This window comes from Salvelinus namaycush, chromosome 8 (assembly GCF_016432855.1).
Source record: "Salvelinus namaycush isolate Seneca chromosome 8, SaNama_1.0, whole genome shotgun sequence".
Lineage (NCBI taxonomy): Eukaryota > Metazoa > Chordata > Actinopteri > Salmoniformes > Salmonidae > Salvelinus > Salvelinus namaycush.
The window spans coordinates 22,527,133-22,545,645 of NC_052314.1; the positions used below are offsets into that span (position 1 = coordinate 22,527,133).

Genomic DNA, 18,513 nt, shown 5'->3' on the forward strand with positions numbered 1-18,513 from the left:
CCGCTGGTCACTCTGACAGCGCTCCAGAGTTTCTCTGTGGAGATGGGAGTACCTTCCAGAAGGACAACCATCTCTGCAGCACTCCAACAATCAGGCCTTTATGGTAGACTTGCCAGACAGAAGCCACTCATCAATAAAAAGGCACATGACAGCCCGCTTGGAGTTTGCCCAAAGAACCTAAAGGACTCTCACACCATGAGAAACAAGATTCTCTGGTCGGATAAAACTAAGATTGAACTCTTTGGCCTGAATGCCAAGCGTCACATCTGGAGGAAACCTGACACCGTCCCTACGGTGAAGCATGGTGGTGGCAGTATCATGCTGTGGGGATGTTTTTCCAGTGGCAGGGACTGGGAGACTAGTAAGGATCGAGGGGAAAGATGAACGTAGCAAAGTACAGAGAGATCCTTGATGAAAACCTGCTCCAGAGCACTAAGGACCTTAGACTGGGTCAAAGGTTCACCTTTCAACAGGACAACAACCCTAAGCACACAGCCAAGACAACGCAGGAGTGGCTTCGGGAAAAGTCTCTGAAAAAGCCAGAGCCTGGACTAGAACCCGATCGAACATCTCTGGAGACCTGAAAATAGCTGTGCAGCGACGCTCCCCATCCAACCTGACAGAGCTTGAAAGGATCTGCAGAGAAGAATGGGAGAAACTACCCAAAAACAGGTGTGCCAACCTTGTAGCATCATACCCAAGAAGACTCGAGGCTGTAATCGCTGCCAAAGGTGCTTCAACAAAGTACTGAGTAAAGGGTCTGAATACTTACGTAAATGTAATTTCAGTTTATTTTTTTGCTAAAATAAAAACATTTTGCTTTGTCATTATGGTGTACTGTGTGTAGATTAATGTGTGGGGGGACAATTTAATCCATTTTAGAATAAGGCTGTAACAAAATGTGGAAAAACTCAAGGGGTTTTGAATACTTTCCGAACGCACTATAAATATATACATGCAAATACTAATACTACAGAGTTGACCTGAGCTTGACCTAAAAATCAGTGCATAAAAGTAGTCTAATGAGCAGGGAAAAATCAAAGTTGAAAATGAACACTAGTAAAATCTCTTATTTGGTTATCAGATATAATCTTACAAGAGACAGATGCCCTATGCTTGCTTTCTTGGCAGTGTAGGGTGAGGCGTGGGAACACCACACTGCAACAATGTTCAATATGTCACCATACTTTTTCCTTTTTGCTAAAATACTGTGTGTTTTCTGGGTTGCATTAGTCTGTTTAGGGGAGGAAGAAATTGATCCTCTGTGGTATGGATTTGCAGCCTTGGGCAGAGAACAGCCTCTCCTCCTTGGGTACATATAGCATGGCCTTTGCCACTTCGTCCAGCGTTCCCTCGTCTGGTTCCAGACCCCGCGCTGCATAGGCATCACGGGCACAGAGCTTGACATGACGGTACTCCAGAGGTAGGAAGGGCACAAAGAAGTCAATAAGATGGCCTGACATCAGCTCACTCTGTGCAAAGCCTCCTGGAAAGCAGACAAATTGGTAAATCCACAATTGAACATGTTGCAGTTGCACTTAACTGTTACGGAATTCAAAATGTTAAGCCGTTTGAAAAATTTAGTTTGTGTGTTCACAGTGTAGTGTAGCATCTTCAATCTTGCCTGTGAAAACATACAGTATATGCTGAAAATGTATGTGAGTGATTGTAAAGCCACTGCTGGTACCTTGAGATTCCATAGCTTCAGCACGAAGCCGGTGTTCCAAGTCCTCCATCCCAATGTCCTCTCTGTTCTGCCCTGAGTGCCAAAAGTCCAAAGCCACATCGTTGATGGTTGTCCCACCAATATTACTAAAGGAAATATTACAAAACATCTTGGTGAGAGGAAAATTGCAGAGACATTTAACCATGACTTGGACAGTTAGGTTTCCTTACATGAGTTAGGGGAAGAGTCCTTGCAAGAATTGGAAGGGTATGTATGGCTAACCTGAGGAATAAGAAGACAGCTCTCCTGTAGCTGACCCCATCCACATTGTCATAATGGTCCATATAGGGCTTGATGGCATCTATAAGGCCCGGATGCAGTTTCTCAGCCTCATCAAAGATGAAAAGTGTCTGTGGGCAACGAAGCACCATGTCCCGGATAGCTTCTCTGAGCTGGCCCTGGAAAAAGAGCTCTATGGTGAGCACAAAAATATCTCCTCTCTCTCTCCCATATTTGGTGTGCAATATATTAAAGATATTAAAATGCACATGTATTCCTCTACATGTTATTATAATTTGCTGAATTTCGACTAACTATATTTTTTAACTCCTACTCTGGTCTAGATCAAGTTGTCATATCGAATCAATTGCGGCATTATCCTTTTCAAATAGTGATAGTGACAACATAAAGTAGTTCTGTACATGTTCCCGGCAGAGATGAGTCATGTCTGTGCCAGCTAGGCTCACCTTGTACATGTCCACCAGTCTGGCATGGGGGAAGTGGAATGGGGCGATGAAAAGACGCACACACTCGCTCTTCACTCCATCCCGGTACATGTTGTCAGCTACAATCCGGGCCACAAAGTTCTTGCCGGTGCCAGACCAGCCATGAAAGGAGAGGGTCAATGGCTTATTTGATTCAGGGTTACTGATGAAGCCCTGCACAGCCTTCAAAACCACTGATTGGGCAAGGTGCTGCCCATGAAGCTTTAGCTGTAGATCACTGGCCAAACCTAGGGGAAATAATGTCGAACCCAGACAAAATGAGGACTACACAAAAATGACATAGCTGGTGGAACATACATGAATGATAATATCTGCTCAATGATTTCATACCTGTAATATTATTTGTTATCCGACAATCCCCTGATTCACAGCACTGTCCCAGGCTGCAATACCATTGTGACAGCAAACGGATGTAGTCCTGAGGAAATCCTGCCCACAGGTCCCTCGTAGGTACTGAAAAGAGCACACAAATGTAATACAGTGTAAATATCTAATATAATCTTATACACATAGCTGTTGCAATAAATTGAACAACACTATAATTTCTGCTCAATACAAGTTGTGCTAGGAAAAAGCTGGTTCATAAATCACTGGTTCATAATTAAATAAGCTTTTTCCTCCACATTTTCTAATCATTGTTGCTCACTGTCTCTGCATTGTAATAGAAATAGACCTATGTAAAAACGCAAAAAAATGTAAAAACGCAAAAATGTGGACAGTGATAACTACAAGCTCCAGTGCAGGTGTTTCTGATCCTAACTACACCCCAGACTGTCGAGAGAACTGTCTCCCAATTTTAATATTTCTAATGAAAAGAAAAAACACCTTTCAGGAAATAAAAAATACCTCACCTTGCTGAGTCGTATCATCTTGATTAGGTTGACACTCCCCTTCCCATAGATTACAATAAATATAATTGAAATAATACGTAGATGCATTTGAAATAGTGTCAAATTGAAAGAAATCTGCATTTGCAGACACAGCCCAAAGGAAGGGCAACAGTTGGTAGACGAACATCAGTGATGTCGTATATTTGCGGTAATCAGAAAGCGGCGATCTTCGATTCTACCTATTCTATTCAAACCTCTCCACCGGCCTACGATGCAAGCAGACAGTCCTGAAAAATGTATTCATGGTAAAACACAGGAAACGCTCTCCAGATTGCGACGTCATATCCTTACAAATTGTGAGTCACGAGGATTCACCCTGATAAAAGCCATGCACGCTCCAGTCAGTCCAAAACAATTGTACAATTCAAAGACAGTACAGCAATGCATGTTTATATTTGTTGTATAAGTACCATCAAGTGTTAATATATACTATGCATGTTCACAGCCCTCCCATACATTTGATAACTCAATTAGGGTCAGATTATTGAGGCAATAGAATAGATAAATATTACCAATGGGCAGTTGACAAGGCATTCCCCGCAACAGTTTCGTTAAATTGAGGGATGGGGCTGTAAAAATATAAACACAACCAAATTCATAGACTGAGCCATGCAAGGATAGACCATCCATGATAAAAAATGATAGTGTTAACCTTTGAGACAATTATTTACATGTACAAACGACTAACCCAAGAATATTGAGTTTCTGATGGGGTAGGACAGTTGAAGCTCATGGAGCATTTAAGTTATACTGAACCAAAAATATAAACAATTTCAAAGATTTTACTGAGTTAATATTAGGAAAGTAAATTGAAATAAATCCATTATGTTCTGATCTATTGATTTCACATGACTGGGAAAACACATATGCACCTGTTGGTCAGATTCATATATATATATATATATATATATATATATAGATAAAGGCATCGAACTCATCACGGTATCTGTCCAATCAAATTGCCATCGATCAAATGCAATTGCGTTCATAGTTTATGCCTGCCCATACCCCCACCGCGGGGCACTTTAAGTTATCTGCAAACCGCTGGCCCACATGTCGTCTGCGGTGGTGAGACCAATTGGGTGTACTGACAAATTCTCTAGAAGGACTTTGGAAGCAGTTTATGTTAGAGAAATTAACATTACATTTATCTGGCAACAGCTCGGTGGGCATTCCTGCAGTCAGCATGCCAATTGCACTCTCCCTCAACTTGACACGTGGTATTGTGCTGTGACAAAACTACACATTTTTCAGTGGCCTTTTGTCCCAAGAACAAGGTGCACCTGTGTAATGATCATGCCGTTTAAATCAGATTTTTGACATGCCACACCCATCAGCTGGATGGATTCTCTGGCCAAGGAGAAATGCTCACTAAGAGAGATGTAAAAAAAATGTGCACCAAATGAGAAAAGCTTTGTGCATATGGAAACATTTGAGATCTTTTAATTCAGTTTGTGAAACCAACCACGTGTTTATAACGTTCTGTGCATATTCAATAATAAATGTATGAATAAAAATATATATATTTCAACGGATGTATAAATGTGAAGCATCCTGTTGGCGTTCCCTCACTACCAAATATGGTAGTGAGAGGAAGCCCCGTGGCTGGCAGTGGGAGAAGATGGAGCTAGACGGATTTTGGCCGACATTCTAATGTTCTCATCAATGAAGCATTTGATCTCCATACAGTTCTGTTTCCTAAACTATAATCCATAACAGAGTGCAATAAGTTTGGTAGACTTGATTTAGCGAATCGTTTATAGAGATGACTTTGTTTAGGACGAGTACACTAGATAGTTCTCCTAATGTACGTAATGCATATTCAGTAAGGCACAAATGGTCTTAATCCTTTTAGCGGTAGTGTCTCAAGATATCTAGCTGGCTAATTTACAAATCACAAAAAAATAACACGTACTTGGCATAAATAGCTAGAAATCGATGTCTTTGAACGTTTTACCGCTACTAGTAGTCCTGTGAATCAACTTTTTTCACGGTAATGAAATATCATTAAATACCTTGTTTAGTCAAATGTTGTGATTTTATTTAGGAGGGAAGCAATATAAAAAACGAATTATGCAAAGCTTATTTCCCGCTTGATTATGAAATTGTAACGCGTTTGTCAAAGACAGCTAACTACTGCAATTATTACGAAGACAAAGATGAGGCTATGAGCAGCAATCGGCTGTAATACTGTCCAGAAGCGAGGAACACCTTTCTCCAGTTTCCAGACGTTGAAAGGTATGTAATAAATAAGCATTTGGAGAAATTATTGCATGGTGGGGGATATGTCGTTGGCTGTGTAATCAGCACTGTGTTGTATCCATGACTACCCAACGAATCAATCACCAGAGCAATGGTCACAGATATTTCAAACATGCTAGCTACCAGTAACGAGACAAAGCTATAGCTGGGTTTAACACAACTAGCATGAAGTAGCACGGCTAGCTACCTTCAGTTTACCAGTGTGTCCAGTTATATTACATCCAAGGCTATCCCAGAGTATTTAACAATTAATAGCAGCTATCAGTTGTGACACTGAGTCAAAGTAATTTAACGAGCTGCAGAACACCATTAACAAATTAAGTATCTTAAATGGTAGATGTCTGAAACATTTAGGCAACAACTTGTTTCTCAGATTAAGACTCCCATAAAATAAAATCTATAATTATATGCATCTTAAGAAAATAGAAAACTATTTTATTAAATGCCTGTTAACATGGTGTAAAATAGTCACATATAAACCATAAAAGCATTTGATCACTACCTGGAAGAAGCCATTGGACATGCAGCCCCTCAATAGGACAATGGACCCCCCCCCAAAAAAACACACCATGTGTAGCATTAGAGCAACGCTTCAAAACACATTCGTTTTTACCCTAAGGTACTCTCCTTTAAAGTATAACTAAGTTTAATGTGCTTTTCCAATCTGTGTTGTTAAAAAGTTATTTATGTTAACTAATTCAAATATACATTTACATTCTCCAAAGTTGCAGTTTGATCTGGAATCAAACAATTCCACAATTTGAATATGATTTATCAAAATCACTAAGGCATCTAATAAAACACGATCTTACCTACTACCATGACATTGTGACCAATAGTTAGGTAAACACATTAAATTCAAGACAGGGATAATTCACACATTTTATTGATAGTGGAAAACAGTAAACTTGCAGTATAAAATGTGGTCTGAAATCATGGACGTCTCCCACTGCATCGCTTGATATCAGTCTTCATTTCTGAGGAATGGCAAAGAGAACTAAGCAAAACGCATTCAAACAAACAAACTCAGTAAAGCTATTTTATAACCTCAGATATAAATGGAACGGTATAGTATAATCAGAAAAATCATTTGGCAGAATGTCTTCATCATAGGTTGATTAAAGGGCAACTGCACATTACATAATCTCACCTTGTTCTTAGCTACACTGGCAGTTGTAAATTCACTGGCCACCTAGAGAGATTAAGTTATTTTAGACAAATTACAATCATGGGCAATGCAATGCACTTCCAGGTTCCTCAGTTTTGGTAATATCCACATAAAAATTCAGGTCAGACATTTGTAAGCATCACTGAAACTCAGTTAAGTGGACTACCCAAATCTATGTATACCAACCTGACAGGGACAGCTCTACATGAGTTCCAATCCTTCATGCCAGTACCCACTGCACCTGCAAATAAGTGAAAGATTATCACAATGACTCAAAATGCAATGGGAGTCAATTTTGGAACTGTGTAACAATGTACTGAACCATAGAGACAATTTAAAGTCATCCTTTAGTTGTAACTTCAAAATAACACATGTGTAACTCACTTCAGTCATCCTCCTTGCCACACCAGATCCTTGTTCTGCATCTACTGGGTCTGAATAGAGTACAGAATTTTAATTAAAATGCTCAAGGTATCCAAACCCAGACATCCAAAGAACCTCAATCTAATCAGAGTGTGTAACAATATTGTCCTCAAAGAGATCAGAGACCTGATTCAATGTCATCCTTTCAGATTGCACTATGCTGTTACCCTTCATTTTATATGGAAACTTGTAGCTTACCCTAGATCAACAGCCAAACTAGACTTGAGCCTCCAGGATCCCATCATAGCACGAGGTCAGAAACTTCAGTTCTGTAAAGATATACTGTCAGGGTTGTATAGGCAAAAAAATGATAAATACGCTTTGAAATCAAGGATACATCAGATAGGAGCGAAAGACAATGCTGAGTATTCATCATAGAGCATCAGCTGAACTATGCTGTCATCATTGTATCAAGTAGTAAGCCTAAATTTTAAAAAATCAACCTACCCTTTGTCAAAGTTTCAGTCACATGACAAATTTCCATTGGCTTCTGAAAATGGAAAGGTCCCATGATCTTCATGCGGTGAGTTTAACCTACTGAAATGGATACAGATGGGGGCAAAGCTGCTTAGTCTTCATGGTGCATCTGCTGACCTACACATTCATTGTCTCACATGATAAAGTATCATTACTCGTTGGTTGAGTGCAAAGTGTAGTAGCTCACCATGGCAACAGGTTCAGATATTGGCATTCAAAGAGTAGGCCATCTGCAGATTAGAAATAAATCCATTATTTTTGTCTAAGGAGAAAGGACTGGCTTCTTTTAAAGCAGCTGCACTGCAGTCAGTAAAAACATTTCATTCATTATTTTTCAGAGAGATTCCCAATGTTTTTTTTAACAGTCATCATTTACAGTACAACACACTAAACCTGCTATGAAATACATGAAACATACCCAATGCCACAACTTGTCTGCAGCTGTAAAAGAATAAATGTAAAGTGAGCCTTTAAAATATCTTAACAGGTAATGCAAACAACGTGCTGTGCCTCAGAATATGCAATTTGGTGGTTGCAGATTCATCATCCAGACAGATCAAGAGTAGCAAATGGGGTCATCAGTGGCACAGGGCTCAAATTCTTCGATTTAACACGTGGATGTTGGGTAACACTAATAATCATGCATACCTCATTCTGAATTTCCAACTTGTGCTTTGCTTCTCAGCAATACCTGCGAAACACAAATAACTCAGATCTGCAAAACTGTCCTTTGATAAAATGTCAGTTGAATAACTAGGACAGTGCAGTAATAGTGACACGAAGCAATTATGTATGTTCCAAGTCAGAATGGTTGGCGTTTCCTCAATGTAACTCAGATGTCCCTACCAACACTTATTTCATCATGTAAGAAAGGGAGGCTCAGCTTGCCGGGGTACAAATTGACTGCGTTGCAGTTAATGTTCGGCGTTCTATATTAAAGTGCACTCGAGTTCACTTGTTCCTAACTCGATCCTCTAGTACCCACCAACAAATTATTATATTAACTAAGCAGGCGCTGAATGAGTTGAATCAGGTGCTTTATCCAGAGCTACAACATTGCGCGATGTTGGGGGGGGGGAGGGGGTAATCTATGACTTTAGTATGGTACCACTGTCCTAGAAGAAAATTCTGCTAGATTGAAAGAGACAAAAAACGTGTTCACCACACGTGAGACACGTGGTGGAGTTACGCCTGCTAACTAAGGCTAGCGAGCGCAACACGACCTAGCTAGGTCCTTTCGCAAGATTATGACACATTTACCAGACATAACTAATAAACTATGACGGCAAATAAAAATTGATACATGACTGGAAGTATGTGCATTAAATACATAACCTTGGACTAGAAACTGCAAGACAAAAATCTTACCTTTCTTCAGGATCGGAGAGGAGAAGGAGACCGATGAAAGGGTGGAGGCTGACTTTATATGGAATGTATTCGCATTGGTTTATGGGAAAAGTCAGTATCTTCTTCTGTGATTGGCCAAACACGTTTTTTTTTGGAAGCCCCTTGCGGCGGCACACGGAACCGTTGGCTGGGGGCGGGTCGAACCCACCCACCACACTTTTTAATTTGCGCGCAGGCTTTCCAAACAGCGGTGTTCGTAAACCCACCGCTAGAAGGAATCCAGTTTTGTCAAATTAACATCAGATTTGATTTTTCGTAGCAGGTTAGGAGAATGTACGCAGCAGGTAAGGGAAATTAGGTTAGGAAAAGGGCTAGGGTTAGCAAAAATACTACAAATGTCAATTTTAGACGTTCATTTGACAAAAACTGGATGACAAGTTGTCCTTTAAAGTTCATATGGATAATATTGTGAGGAAGATTACATTACATTACATACATTACAGTTTTTATTTTCGTAATAATGCTTGCTTCCCGTTAATGGATAGAAAGAAGCTTGTTCAGGCCACTTTTCTCTGTCATTGATTATGGTGACTTGCTGTATGTGTAACGGATGTGAAATGGCTAGCTAGTTAGCGGGTACGCGCTACTAGCGTTTCAATCAGTTACGTCACTTGCTCTGAGACCTGAAGTAGGGTTGCACCTTGCTCTGCAAGGACCGTGGCTTTTGTGGAGCGAAGGGCAACGATGCTTCGTGGGCGACCGTTGTTGATGTGTGCAGAGGGTCCCGGGTTCGCGCCCAGGTCGGGGCGAGGGGACGTACTAAAGTTATACTGTTACATTGATGCTGTTGACCCGGATCACTGGTTGCTGCGGAAAAAAGGAGGAGGTTGAAAGGGGGGTGAGTGTAACGGATGTGAAATGGCTAGCTAGTTAGCGGGTACGCGCTACTAGCGTTTCAATCAGTTACGTCACTTGCTCTGAGACCTGAAGTAGGGTTGCACCTTGCTCTGCAAGGGCCGCGGCCTTTGTGGCGCGATGGGTAACGATGCTTCGTGGGCGACCGTTGTTGATGTGTGCAGAAGGTCCCTGGTTCGCGCCCGCGAGGGGACGGTTTAAAGTTATACTGTTACATATTTTATTTCACCTTTATTTAACCAGGTAGGCTAGTTGAGAACAAGTTCTCATTTGCAACTGCGACCTGGCCAAGATAAAGCATAGCAGTGTGAACAGACAACAACACAGAGTTACACATGGAGTAAACAATAAACAAGTCAAAACATGGTAGAAAAAAAGAGAATCTATATACACTCTATATACAATGTGTGCTAAAGGCATGAGGTAGGCAATAAATCGAGTAATTACAATTTAGCAGAGATACTGGTGTGCAAAAGAGCAGAAAAGTAAATAAATAAAAGCAGTATGGGGGGTGAGGTAGGTAAATTGGGTGGGTAGTTTACAGATGGACTATGTACTATGTGCAGCCTCCTCTTTCTTACAGAGACTTGCCTCTGTTTATCATGCATTTTTGCGTTTTATTACAAATGCCAAATCACTCACCCACCATTGCACCTTGTATCAGATGTTGGGTTGGACCTCACTTTATATGCATAAGAAATCAAATAAAATTGTTTTTGTCACATGAGCAGGGTACAACAGGTGTAGGTAGACCTTACAGTGAAATGTTTACTTACAAGCCCTTAACCAACAATGCAGTTCAAGAAATAGAGTTAAGAAAATATTTGCTAAATAAACTAAAGTAAAAAATATAATAAAAAGTAACACAATAAGATGACATAATAATTACTAGGCTATATACAGGGGGTACCAGTACCGAGTCAATGTGCAGGGGTACAGGTTAGTCAAGGTAATTTGTACATGTAGGTAGGGATAAAGTGACTATGCACATATAATAAACAGCGAATAGCAGCAGTGTAAAAACAAATAGTCAGGGTGGCCATTTGATAAATTGTTCAGCAGTCTTAGCTGTTAAGGAGCCTTTTTGGACCTAGACTCCTCCCTATAGGCTGTCTCATCGTTGTCGGTGATTAGGCATACATACCACTGTTGTGTCGTCAGCAAATTAAATGATGGTGTTGGAGTCGTGCTTGGCCACGCAGACGTGGGTGAACAGGGAGTACAGGAGGGGACTAAGTGGGTCTACTCTAGGGTTTCCGGGATGATAGTGTTGATGTGAGCCATGACCAACCGTTCAAAGCACTTCATGACTACCAACGTCATTTAGGCAGGTTGTCTACGAAGCCCTTTTGGGTAAACTCCCTCTTTACCTCTGTAGTCTGGTCTCCTTCACCAGCAGCAGTTACCATACCTGGTCTGCTAGGTGGTTGCTACTTAAAGTCCCCAGGACATTTACAGTATTAGGCAAGACTGCCTTCTCATCCTGTGCACCAGAGCCATGGAATAGTCTGCAATCCATGCTTCATCTAGATATGTTAGTGCCACTGAATTAATTTACATTTTTGATGGGAGACTCTGTTACAGAGGAGTATAAATGCCTTTTTAGGCTGGATCACGTTGTTGTATTGTATTGTTCTCTGTTTTAATTCCGTAATGTATTGATTGTCGCTGCCCTCTTGGCCAGGTCTCCCTTGAAAAAGAGAATGGGCTCAATGGGCTTCTCCTAGTTAAATAAAATAAAACATATGTTCCATTATATTGACCAGAGATTGGCCGCTCTAACAATGACAATAAATGCCGTAAATAAAAAGGAAGGCAATCAGCAATTTGTTTTTGCCCTATTAAATGTGGAATAAATATATTGTATTTTTTTCAACAAAATTATGATGCAAAACAAATGTCTGTAACTCATGAAATAGAAAATAAACAGATATATGTTTTGTAAAGCTGATCTTGTTAAAGAAAACAAAAAGCAAGATCAGGTGGGACCATTGTAGGGCAGATAGGCGTGTGAACAACCACAATCGTCCTTGCTATTCAGAAATTCTTGGGGCGCCCCTACCCCCAATGACGTTGACGTTTAAAATGGTTAAAATACAGGTTATTTAAGGGTTATGGTTAGGGTAGGGACGTCCCAATGATTCCGGATATCACTAACAGGCACAACTCCGATATAAAGTGTTTTTTCTCAACATTTCCGGGATGTCATGTGTCCTTAAATCAGTACACTCGTAACAACCTAAGCATTACAAAACGTATATTCGATTAAATAAACCTCACGATGCAAATAAGCCATTACTTTGTTGACCAAATTAGACACAGTATTGACCTCCACACAAAAAACTACTCGCTTGGGTGAGCTGGAAAAAACGCCACCTGTTGGAAAATACTGATTTTGGGGCGAGTTATCGCTCTTGCTTCGCCTCTTCCTCTGTCTTGTGTAGAGCGTGGTGGAATGCGCCTCAACCAATGAAAACGTGTGATCTGTTTTAGCACAAGAGCTCGTCAGCTTGTAGTTCTAAAACACGGAAACGAGTTACCCGTGTTCCGTTCAGCTATTGGAAAAATGAATGGGTTAATAATGTTTTGGAATAAACAACGAAAATAAGGTCTGAGGTGAACACAGGCTTATTAGATCTTATACGTTTTGTTCTATGAGATAATAGCAGTCAGTTAACTTGACCTTCATGAATTATGAAGCCTTTACGTACATTTAAAAAAATAACATGAATTATTCCAAATTCACAAAAAGTGGCGTTAACTAATGAAAATGATCTTACAGGACAAAACGTATAAGATCTACTAAACCTGTGTTTACCGCAGACCTTATTTTCGGTGTTTATCCAAAAACGAACCATAGCGGAGTTAGTGCCTACAAAAAGACACGTTACTATTTCTCTCTATTCTCATTGGCTACTGGGTCGTACCAATGAGATATGGGTTGCACAAAAAAACGATATTTTTTTTTGTGTAAGACCCAGTAAAAATGTGGTAAATTAAAGCAGAACCAGAGAACACTTGAGAAGTTTAGCCAACATTTATTTTCTGACAAAAAATCCAATCTCTGCTGCATTTTTATATGATCAAGACCAAACCACGTCCACAAATTGCGATGGATACAAGCAAAGAATATTTAATAATATGATCTATAAATAATGTGCTCTATAAAGTGGCTATGATACACCTGCATTTTTTTCCACGCCTGGGTGCATTTCACTAGTACAGTGGATTCTTCTCCTTATTTCCTCCACCTGCACTGATGTGAAAGCAAAAAGGACAGGTGAAAGCAAAAGGGATTCACTATATTTCTTACAGCGGTTCATTTTTTTCAATTAGTGAAGATGAAGGCGAGAGGAGAAGAAGCCACTTTTGAGATTCACCTTTGGTATGCGCTACGTGTTGAGCTCATTGTAGACTAAGCCGTGTTCACATTGGCAGTTTGAAATTACTCAAATCCTATTTATTTGCATTTCCGATTCGAATCTGGTCTTTTCCCTGCAGTCTGAACAGCCAAAAAGCAATCGGATATTTCAAGCCACATTTCAAACTACCTTCGTAGGTGGTTTGAAGTTAGATATAAATCTGATTCCTGTGACTTGTGTCTGAATGGCCAAATCTGATTTATTTGCCTGCAAGTGGTTTTTGGACTATTATTTGGCATATCTTGTTGCTTGCTAGCTACTCTGTTGACAGTTTGACAATAACATGTGGTAGCTAACTAGCTTAATTGTTTACAAACAAATCAGTGAATGTGCTATAAAGCTAAACAGCTACCAAGCTAGCTAGTCGACTGTTGTGGCTAGACACAAATGAAGTTGGATCTTCTTATCCATTGAGGCTTTAAAAAAAAAGTGTTCTTACACTACGCTTTTGAACATTCAAGGCAACTGGGAAATATCCATGGCAGGTATTGGTCACCTCAGCTTGCTACATAACTTCTGAGTGATAGGAAGCACGAGCACCACCAGCAATCAGCCTAGACCACTGTGCAAACACCCATCCTTACTATGACAACTAGCGTAGCCATGTCAGCAAATGACTGCTGTCTGAACACGCACCAATCCAATTTGGTCATTTGTAACTTGCTTTTTGGACAGTCAGTAGTACAAAACTGATATGAGCATGAAGGCCTGCAGCGTGAACAAGGCTTTAGTCGCAGAACAGCTAATTTCATATCAATTATAATCTGAATAGATACTCAAATACTATAAATGAGTATAATTTACTTTCTATCATATCAGATATAATAATGCCGTTTGCGATTCATTACTATAATGTATACTTATGTACTTGTACTGCTTCAGCCACAAGCTTTTTCAATGAAGGATGTCAAACACAGCGGGAAACTCATGGAGATTTAATATTATGCATCAATAAAAATGAAAATCTAATACAATCAATGGTTATGATTCAAAGTAAATAAAAAATACATTTTGTTCCGATTGTTCTTTTGAAGCGATACTGAAATGTATGGCAAGGCCTTGATTCAATATTAATTTACAAAGTCATAACATGAAAAGAAAAATGGCTTGAGTTTGTAACCTCTGTAAATTCTATTATATAAGAAGATACAGTATTTATCTACTTTAGAGATAAAAGGATGATACTCCACCTTTACATTACGGTTAAGTGAACTTGTTGAGTTTCTCACCACAGGCAATCATTGCGTGCGTGTATTCAGCAGGAATGTGCTCTATCGCTACAAATGGTTTTGGTCACAATTCCTTTCCAATAACCAAAATGTAAATTCATGTACTGTATTACCTGGCCTTGCTTACTGATAAAACGTCTTCTGAGGGGAAAAGGAATAGATCTGTCTTTAGCTGACAATATTTCACATAATGGGTTCGCTGAAGAATATCCACAGTCATATGATTCATATGCTCAAGTGAAAGATAGAGATATTCTTTTAGGTACTTATCCAAACATCTGCTTATTTAGTTTAAAATGATGTGGCACTGAATGGGGAATGAACCTTTCAATTAAAGGCAGAAACAAGACAATTATTCTCTCCTATTTAACACCACCACTGGACATAATCTAACCTGGTATTACATTTTGTTTCCTAAACCAAATTTAGCACTCAATAAAACCTCTCATTAAAGCGCCTTAGCATGTTACCCAATCACCTGAAAAACAAATCAAAACACATACATTTGTTCATAAATGCCACAAGGGAAAATTATAAACATGGTGACAAGTCCTCTTCCTCGACTCCACCTTTGTCTATCTTGCAAATGCAGACTTCTTGGGTCCCTCTTCTGGTCATCTTGAGCAGATAAACATACACTAGTCCAGGGGTGTCAAACATCTGGCCCGTAGGTGAAAAAACCCTCAATATACTTTAAAATGACAAAAATAAAATCTACACTGTGTTGAAATGATAATGGACCTACATTCACAGTTTCTTGACTGTGTCTAGCTCGCTAATAAATCACCAAAATGAAAGCCAGACAGTCAGGGAGCATCAGAAATTCAACAAAAAAAATGACGGTGAGGAAATAACATATTTTCAATGCGGCCCTCTGGACCTCGTTGAAGACAGAATGCGGCCCCCGGGGCAAAATGAGTTTGACACTCCTGCACTAGATGGAGTTAGTACATGGGGAGAGAATGTCAACGAACTTGAGAGGGCACGAATGTAGAAAGGAAAAGGAATGATTCCTGATGTATTGCCATAGAGTTCATATCCTCAAATATTTACTACTGCCAGAAAGAAAGATAAATCAAATTTAAAAAAGAGAATATATATATATATTCATCATAAGTATCTATATATAAACAGCTGTAGCTAGTTGTTGGCAAGCCAAGTTGTCCCCCTTGTGATTCCACCATAAGGCCGTCTAACTCCTGGAAGTACACCATTCATTCCTCAGTCACCAGCTTCCCTGAGATACAGAACGCTGTTTTTCGAGGTTTGTTCGATCAAAACACCCGCCCCCTCGAGGAAAAGAACAGACCCTTGAGGGATCCTCCTGCAAGATTGTGAGGACTTGTTTGTGTAGCCGAAGGGCATTGGTACTGTTTTTGTCATGCTTTTTTTAGTCGTTCAGGGGATGGAGAAGTGGAGGATGTGGGGTTGGCAAAACAAGGGTTATTATTTTTTACATTGTAGATGTTTCATGTTGATTTCATTACATTTTTACTTTGAAAATGCAAAGCTGTGATCATGTTCAATCATCAGTCATTCCAAGGCTTGGATAAGCCAACACCCCCTTTGGTCACCTTTCCTTCCAGTTCTCTGCCAATGACTGGAATGAATTGCAAAAAATTCTGGTAAAAATGTCTCTTTCAACAGGGTTCACAGAAGACACTGTCCTCCGAGGCAGTACCTACCAGAATAAATTGCATGAATCCACCCCCTCAATCTGCAACAGATGCACAGCGTTGTAGAAATAGAAGTAAGCAAACTACAAAATACGTAGCGATTAAAGATGCATCGTTATTGTTTTATATTAATACAACAGGTTTAAAGTCTTGAATTGTCTATTTTTGAAGGAGAGACAGGGAAGCAGATATGGGAGTTTTAGGTGAGACAGACAGAGAGAACAAGAGAGTGAAGGAGAGCGTAGACCCAGCTCCAGTAGAGGAAGCAGCAGATGCTGAATTTAGTTCAGGTGGTCTGCAGGAGGTGGTCTGTTAGGTGACAGAGGTGGCAGGAGGCATCCTCACAAGCATACAGGAGGCGGCTCAGGTGACAGAAGAAGGCGTCCTTATGAGCATACAGGAAGCTCAGGTGTCAAAGCAAGCAGCATGTAGCACAGATGTCATGCAGGAGGAGGCCATCATCCAATTGAAGGAGGTCTATAGTATAATAATAATAATACACCCACAGTGATTAATTGTACACACATTGAAACAAATATCAAAACAGATGTTTCGTTTTTTAAGAGAATACAGCTCCTGGAAAATAAGCTGTCAAAATCTTCAAGACTAAAAGCCATCAAAACCAAGTACACCGTCATCTTATAGACTGGAATAACACATATGTTGACTTCTAATAGACAACATTAGGATTGGTTATACAATTAGGGTGATTTCATCATGCATTATCCTCTTCATAATTTGTAGAACAAAACAATATCCAATGTTGGAGGCCATGGAGTCGCTACCTCCACATCTAAAAGGACTTCTTCAAACTACAGTGCAGTGTGCAGAGAAATAGGAAAGGGCGGAGGTTCTCTGTGAAGATAAAACAACTTGGAATACAGCTGTACCACCACAGTCCTTCCACTTACAGATTTCGGCAGAAAAAATGTGCCCTCCATCGCTACCTTGCCCGCACCGTTGCTTTCTATTCTGTAAGAATAAATATTGCATTTTGCTCTTACAAGAGGATTAATTTGTTGGACTGCATGTTTTCAGAAATAATCTAAAAGATGGTATTAATTATTATTTTATTTTGAAGCCCGGATTCCTCGACTCATCGAGAAGATGTTACTCCTGGTCAGAAATATGAAAACAGAAAGAAATGTGTCCCTAATGTTTGATGAAATGAAATAAAACAACATCTAGATTACAATCGTGAAAGGAACGTCATTGACAGCTTAACCATCAAGGGAGATGTTGCCAATCAGGCAATGGTTGTTATGGTTAGGAGTGTCACTTTGAAATGGAAACAGGTAATTATGTGACTGAGCTATCAGACAATACATGACTACTTTTTAACGTTCCTAAAATTCCACTCTCAAGACACTTCATTTACTTACCCCTGCCTTGTTTACGTCTCCCACGCAGGCATTTGGCTATTTCCTGGCTAAATCGGCAACTCCAGCCCAAGAGACTGCTGATATTGTGGCTGAGGCAATAAAGAGACTAAAAAGCATAGGACTGACTAAGTAACAATGTCTATACACAATAGTCCAGTTTCATCACTACTATATATTTGGAATTTACAGTAATTACTTTAAATGCGACAGGTCAACAATGTTGTGTGTGACCAGTCACGCTGTAATATGAAGTCTATGAAACTCCTTGGGGCAAGTCTAAATGCTGAGGAACACACTGACGGTGCACACTGCATCACAGTTGAAGACTACAAAATCCCCATCATCTTTGATGTTCAAAACTTGGTAAAATCAGTGCGGAACAACTTCAAGCGTCATGGAATAAAGGTAGATTCAAAGATTATTAAATGGAAAATATAAAATATAATTCTTTAACAATAAAAATTGACTGTCATTCATTTTAACTCACCAGATCAGAGATGAAATAATTTGAGACCATCTGGTGTTGTTTTACAAGATGGCACACAATCAGGAAGTCACCAAAGCTGACGAACAAACACAATCTGCCACCCTTCACAAACATGTGAGTGAAGCTGGCAACACAGGTGTTTAGCCACATAGTCTCTTCAGGTAAAGAAGTACAGCAACATAAATATCTTCAATAATTTACAAATTCATACACTTTTTACATTAAGACATTAAACTAACCTGTTATTGCTTGAAAATCCTGTCTTTTAATTTTTTTTAAACTAGGCAAGTCAGCTAAGAACCAATTCTTATTTACAATGACGGCCTACCCCAGCCAAACCCGGACGATTCTGGGCCAATTGTGCGCGCCCTATGGGACTTCCAA

The 18,513-nt window shown here is 39.8% G+C and overlaps 1 protein-coding gene, 2 long non-coding RNA genes and 5 other non-coding genes across 9 annotated transcripts; all 8 read right to left on the minus strand.

The window, feature by feature from the left end:
* Positions 1-861: 861 nt before the first annotated feature.
* On the minus strand, positions 862-3,568 carry LOC120052518 (torsin-1A-like). The gene is made up of 6 exons (XM_038999478.1): positions 3,303-3,568; positions 2,782-2,904; positions 2,413-2,678; positions 1,949-2,124; positions 1,688-1,812; positions 862-1,486 (listed from the first exon to the last, which is right to left on the minus strand). The coding sequence occupies exons 1-6, from the start codon at positions 3,466-3,468 to the stop codon at positions 1,239-1,241; spliced, it is 1,104 nt and encodes a 367-aa protein (XP_038855406.1). The 5' UTR covers positions 3,469-3,568; the 3' UTR covers positions 862-1,238.
* A 2,899-nt stretch (positions 3,569-6,467) lies between these two features.
* Positions 6,468-9,094, minus strand: LOC120052519. 2 transcript variants are annotated; one of them, XR_005477382.1, is made up of 10 exons: positions 9,040-9,094; positions 8,320-8,362; positions 8,090-8,112; positions 7,859-7,901; positions 7,642-7,731; positions 7,393-7,476; positions 7,156-7,205; positions 6,958-7,012; positions 6,754-6,795; positions 6,468-6,580 (listed from the first exon to the last, which is right to left on the minus strand). It is a non-coding gene; the product is annotated as an uncharacterized LOC120052519 (long non-coding RNA). The 2 variants fall into 2 exon arrangements; XR_005477381.1 differs by having other exon boundaries at positions 7,393-7,463; positions 9,040-9,093.
* LOC120053132 lies at positions 6,648-6,719 on the minus strand. Its single transcript, XR_005477489.1, has one exon. It is a non-coding gene; the product is annotated as a small nucleolar RNA SNORD47 (small nucleolar RNA).
* On the minus strand, positions 6,857-6,919 carry LOC120053085. Its single transcript, XR_005477450.1, has one exon. It is a non-coding gene; the product is annotated as a small nucleolar RNA SNORD78 (small nucleolar RNA).
* Positions 7,525-7,608, minus strand: LOC120053136. Its single transcript, XR_005477493.1, has one exon. It is a non-coding gene; the product is annotated as a small nucleolar RNA snR60/Z15/Z230/Z193/J17 (small nucleolar RNA).
* On the minus strand, positions 7,970-8,051 carry LOC120053117. The gene has a single exon (XR_005477477.1). It is a non-coding gene; the product is annotated as a small nucleolar RNA SNORD79 (small nucleolar RNA).
* LOC120053134 lies at positions 8,467-8,543 on the minus strand. The gene has a single exon (XR_005477491.1). It is a non-coding gene; the product is annotated as a small nucleolar RNA SNORD74 (small nucleolar RNA).
* Positions 9,095-14,274: 5,180 nt separating the features above from the next.
* Positions 14,275-18,478, minus strand: LOC120052520. Its single transcript, XR_005477383.1, has 2 exons — positions 17,643-18,478; positions 14,275-16,737 (listed from the first exon to the last, which is right to left on the minus strand). It is a non-coding gene; the product is annotated as an uncharacterized LOC120052520 (long non-coding RNA).
* Between the last annotated feature and the right edge of the window lie 35 nt (positions 18,479-18,513).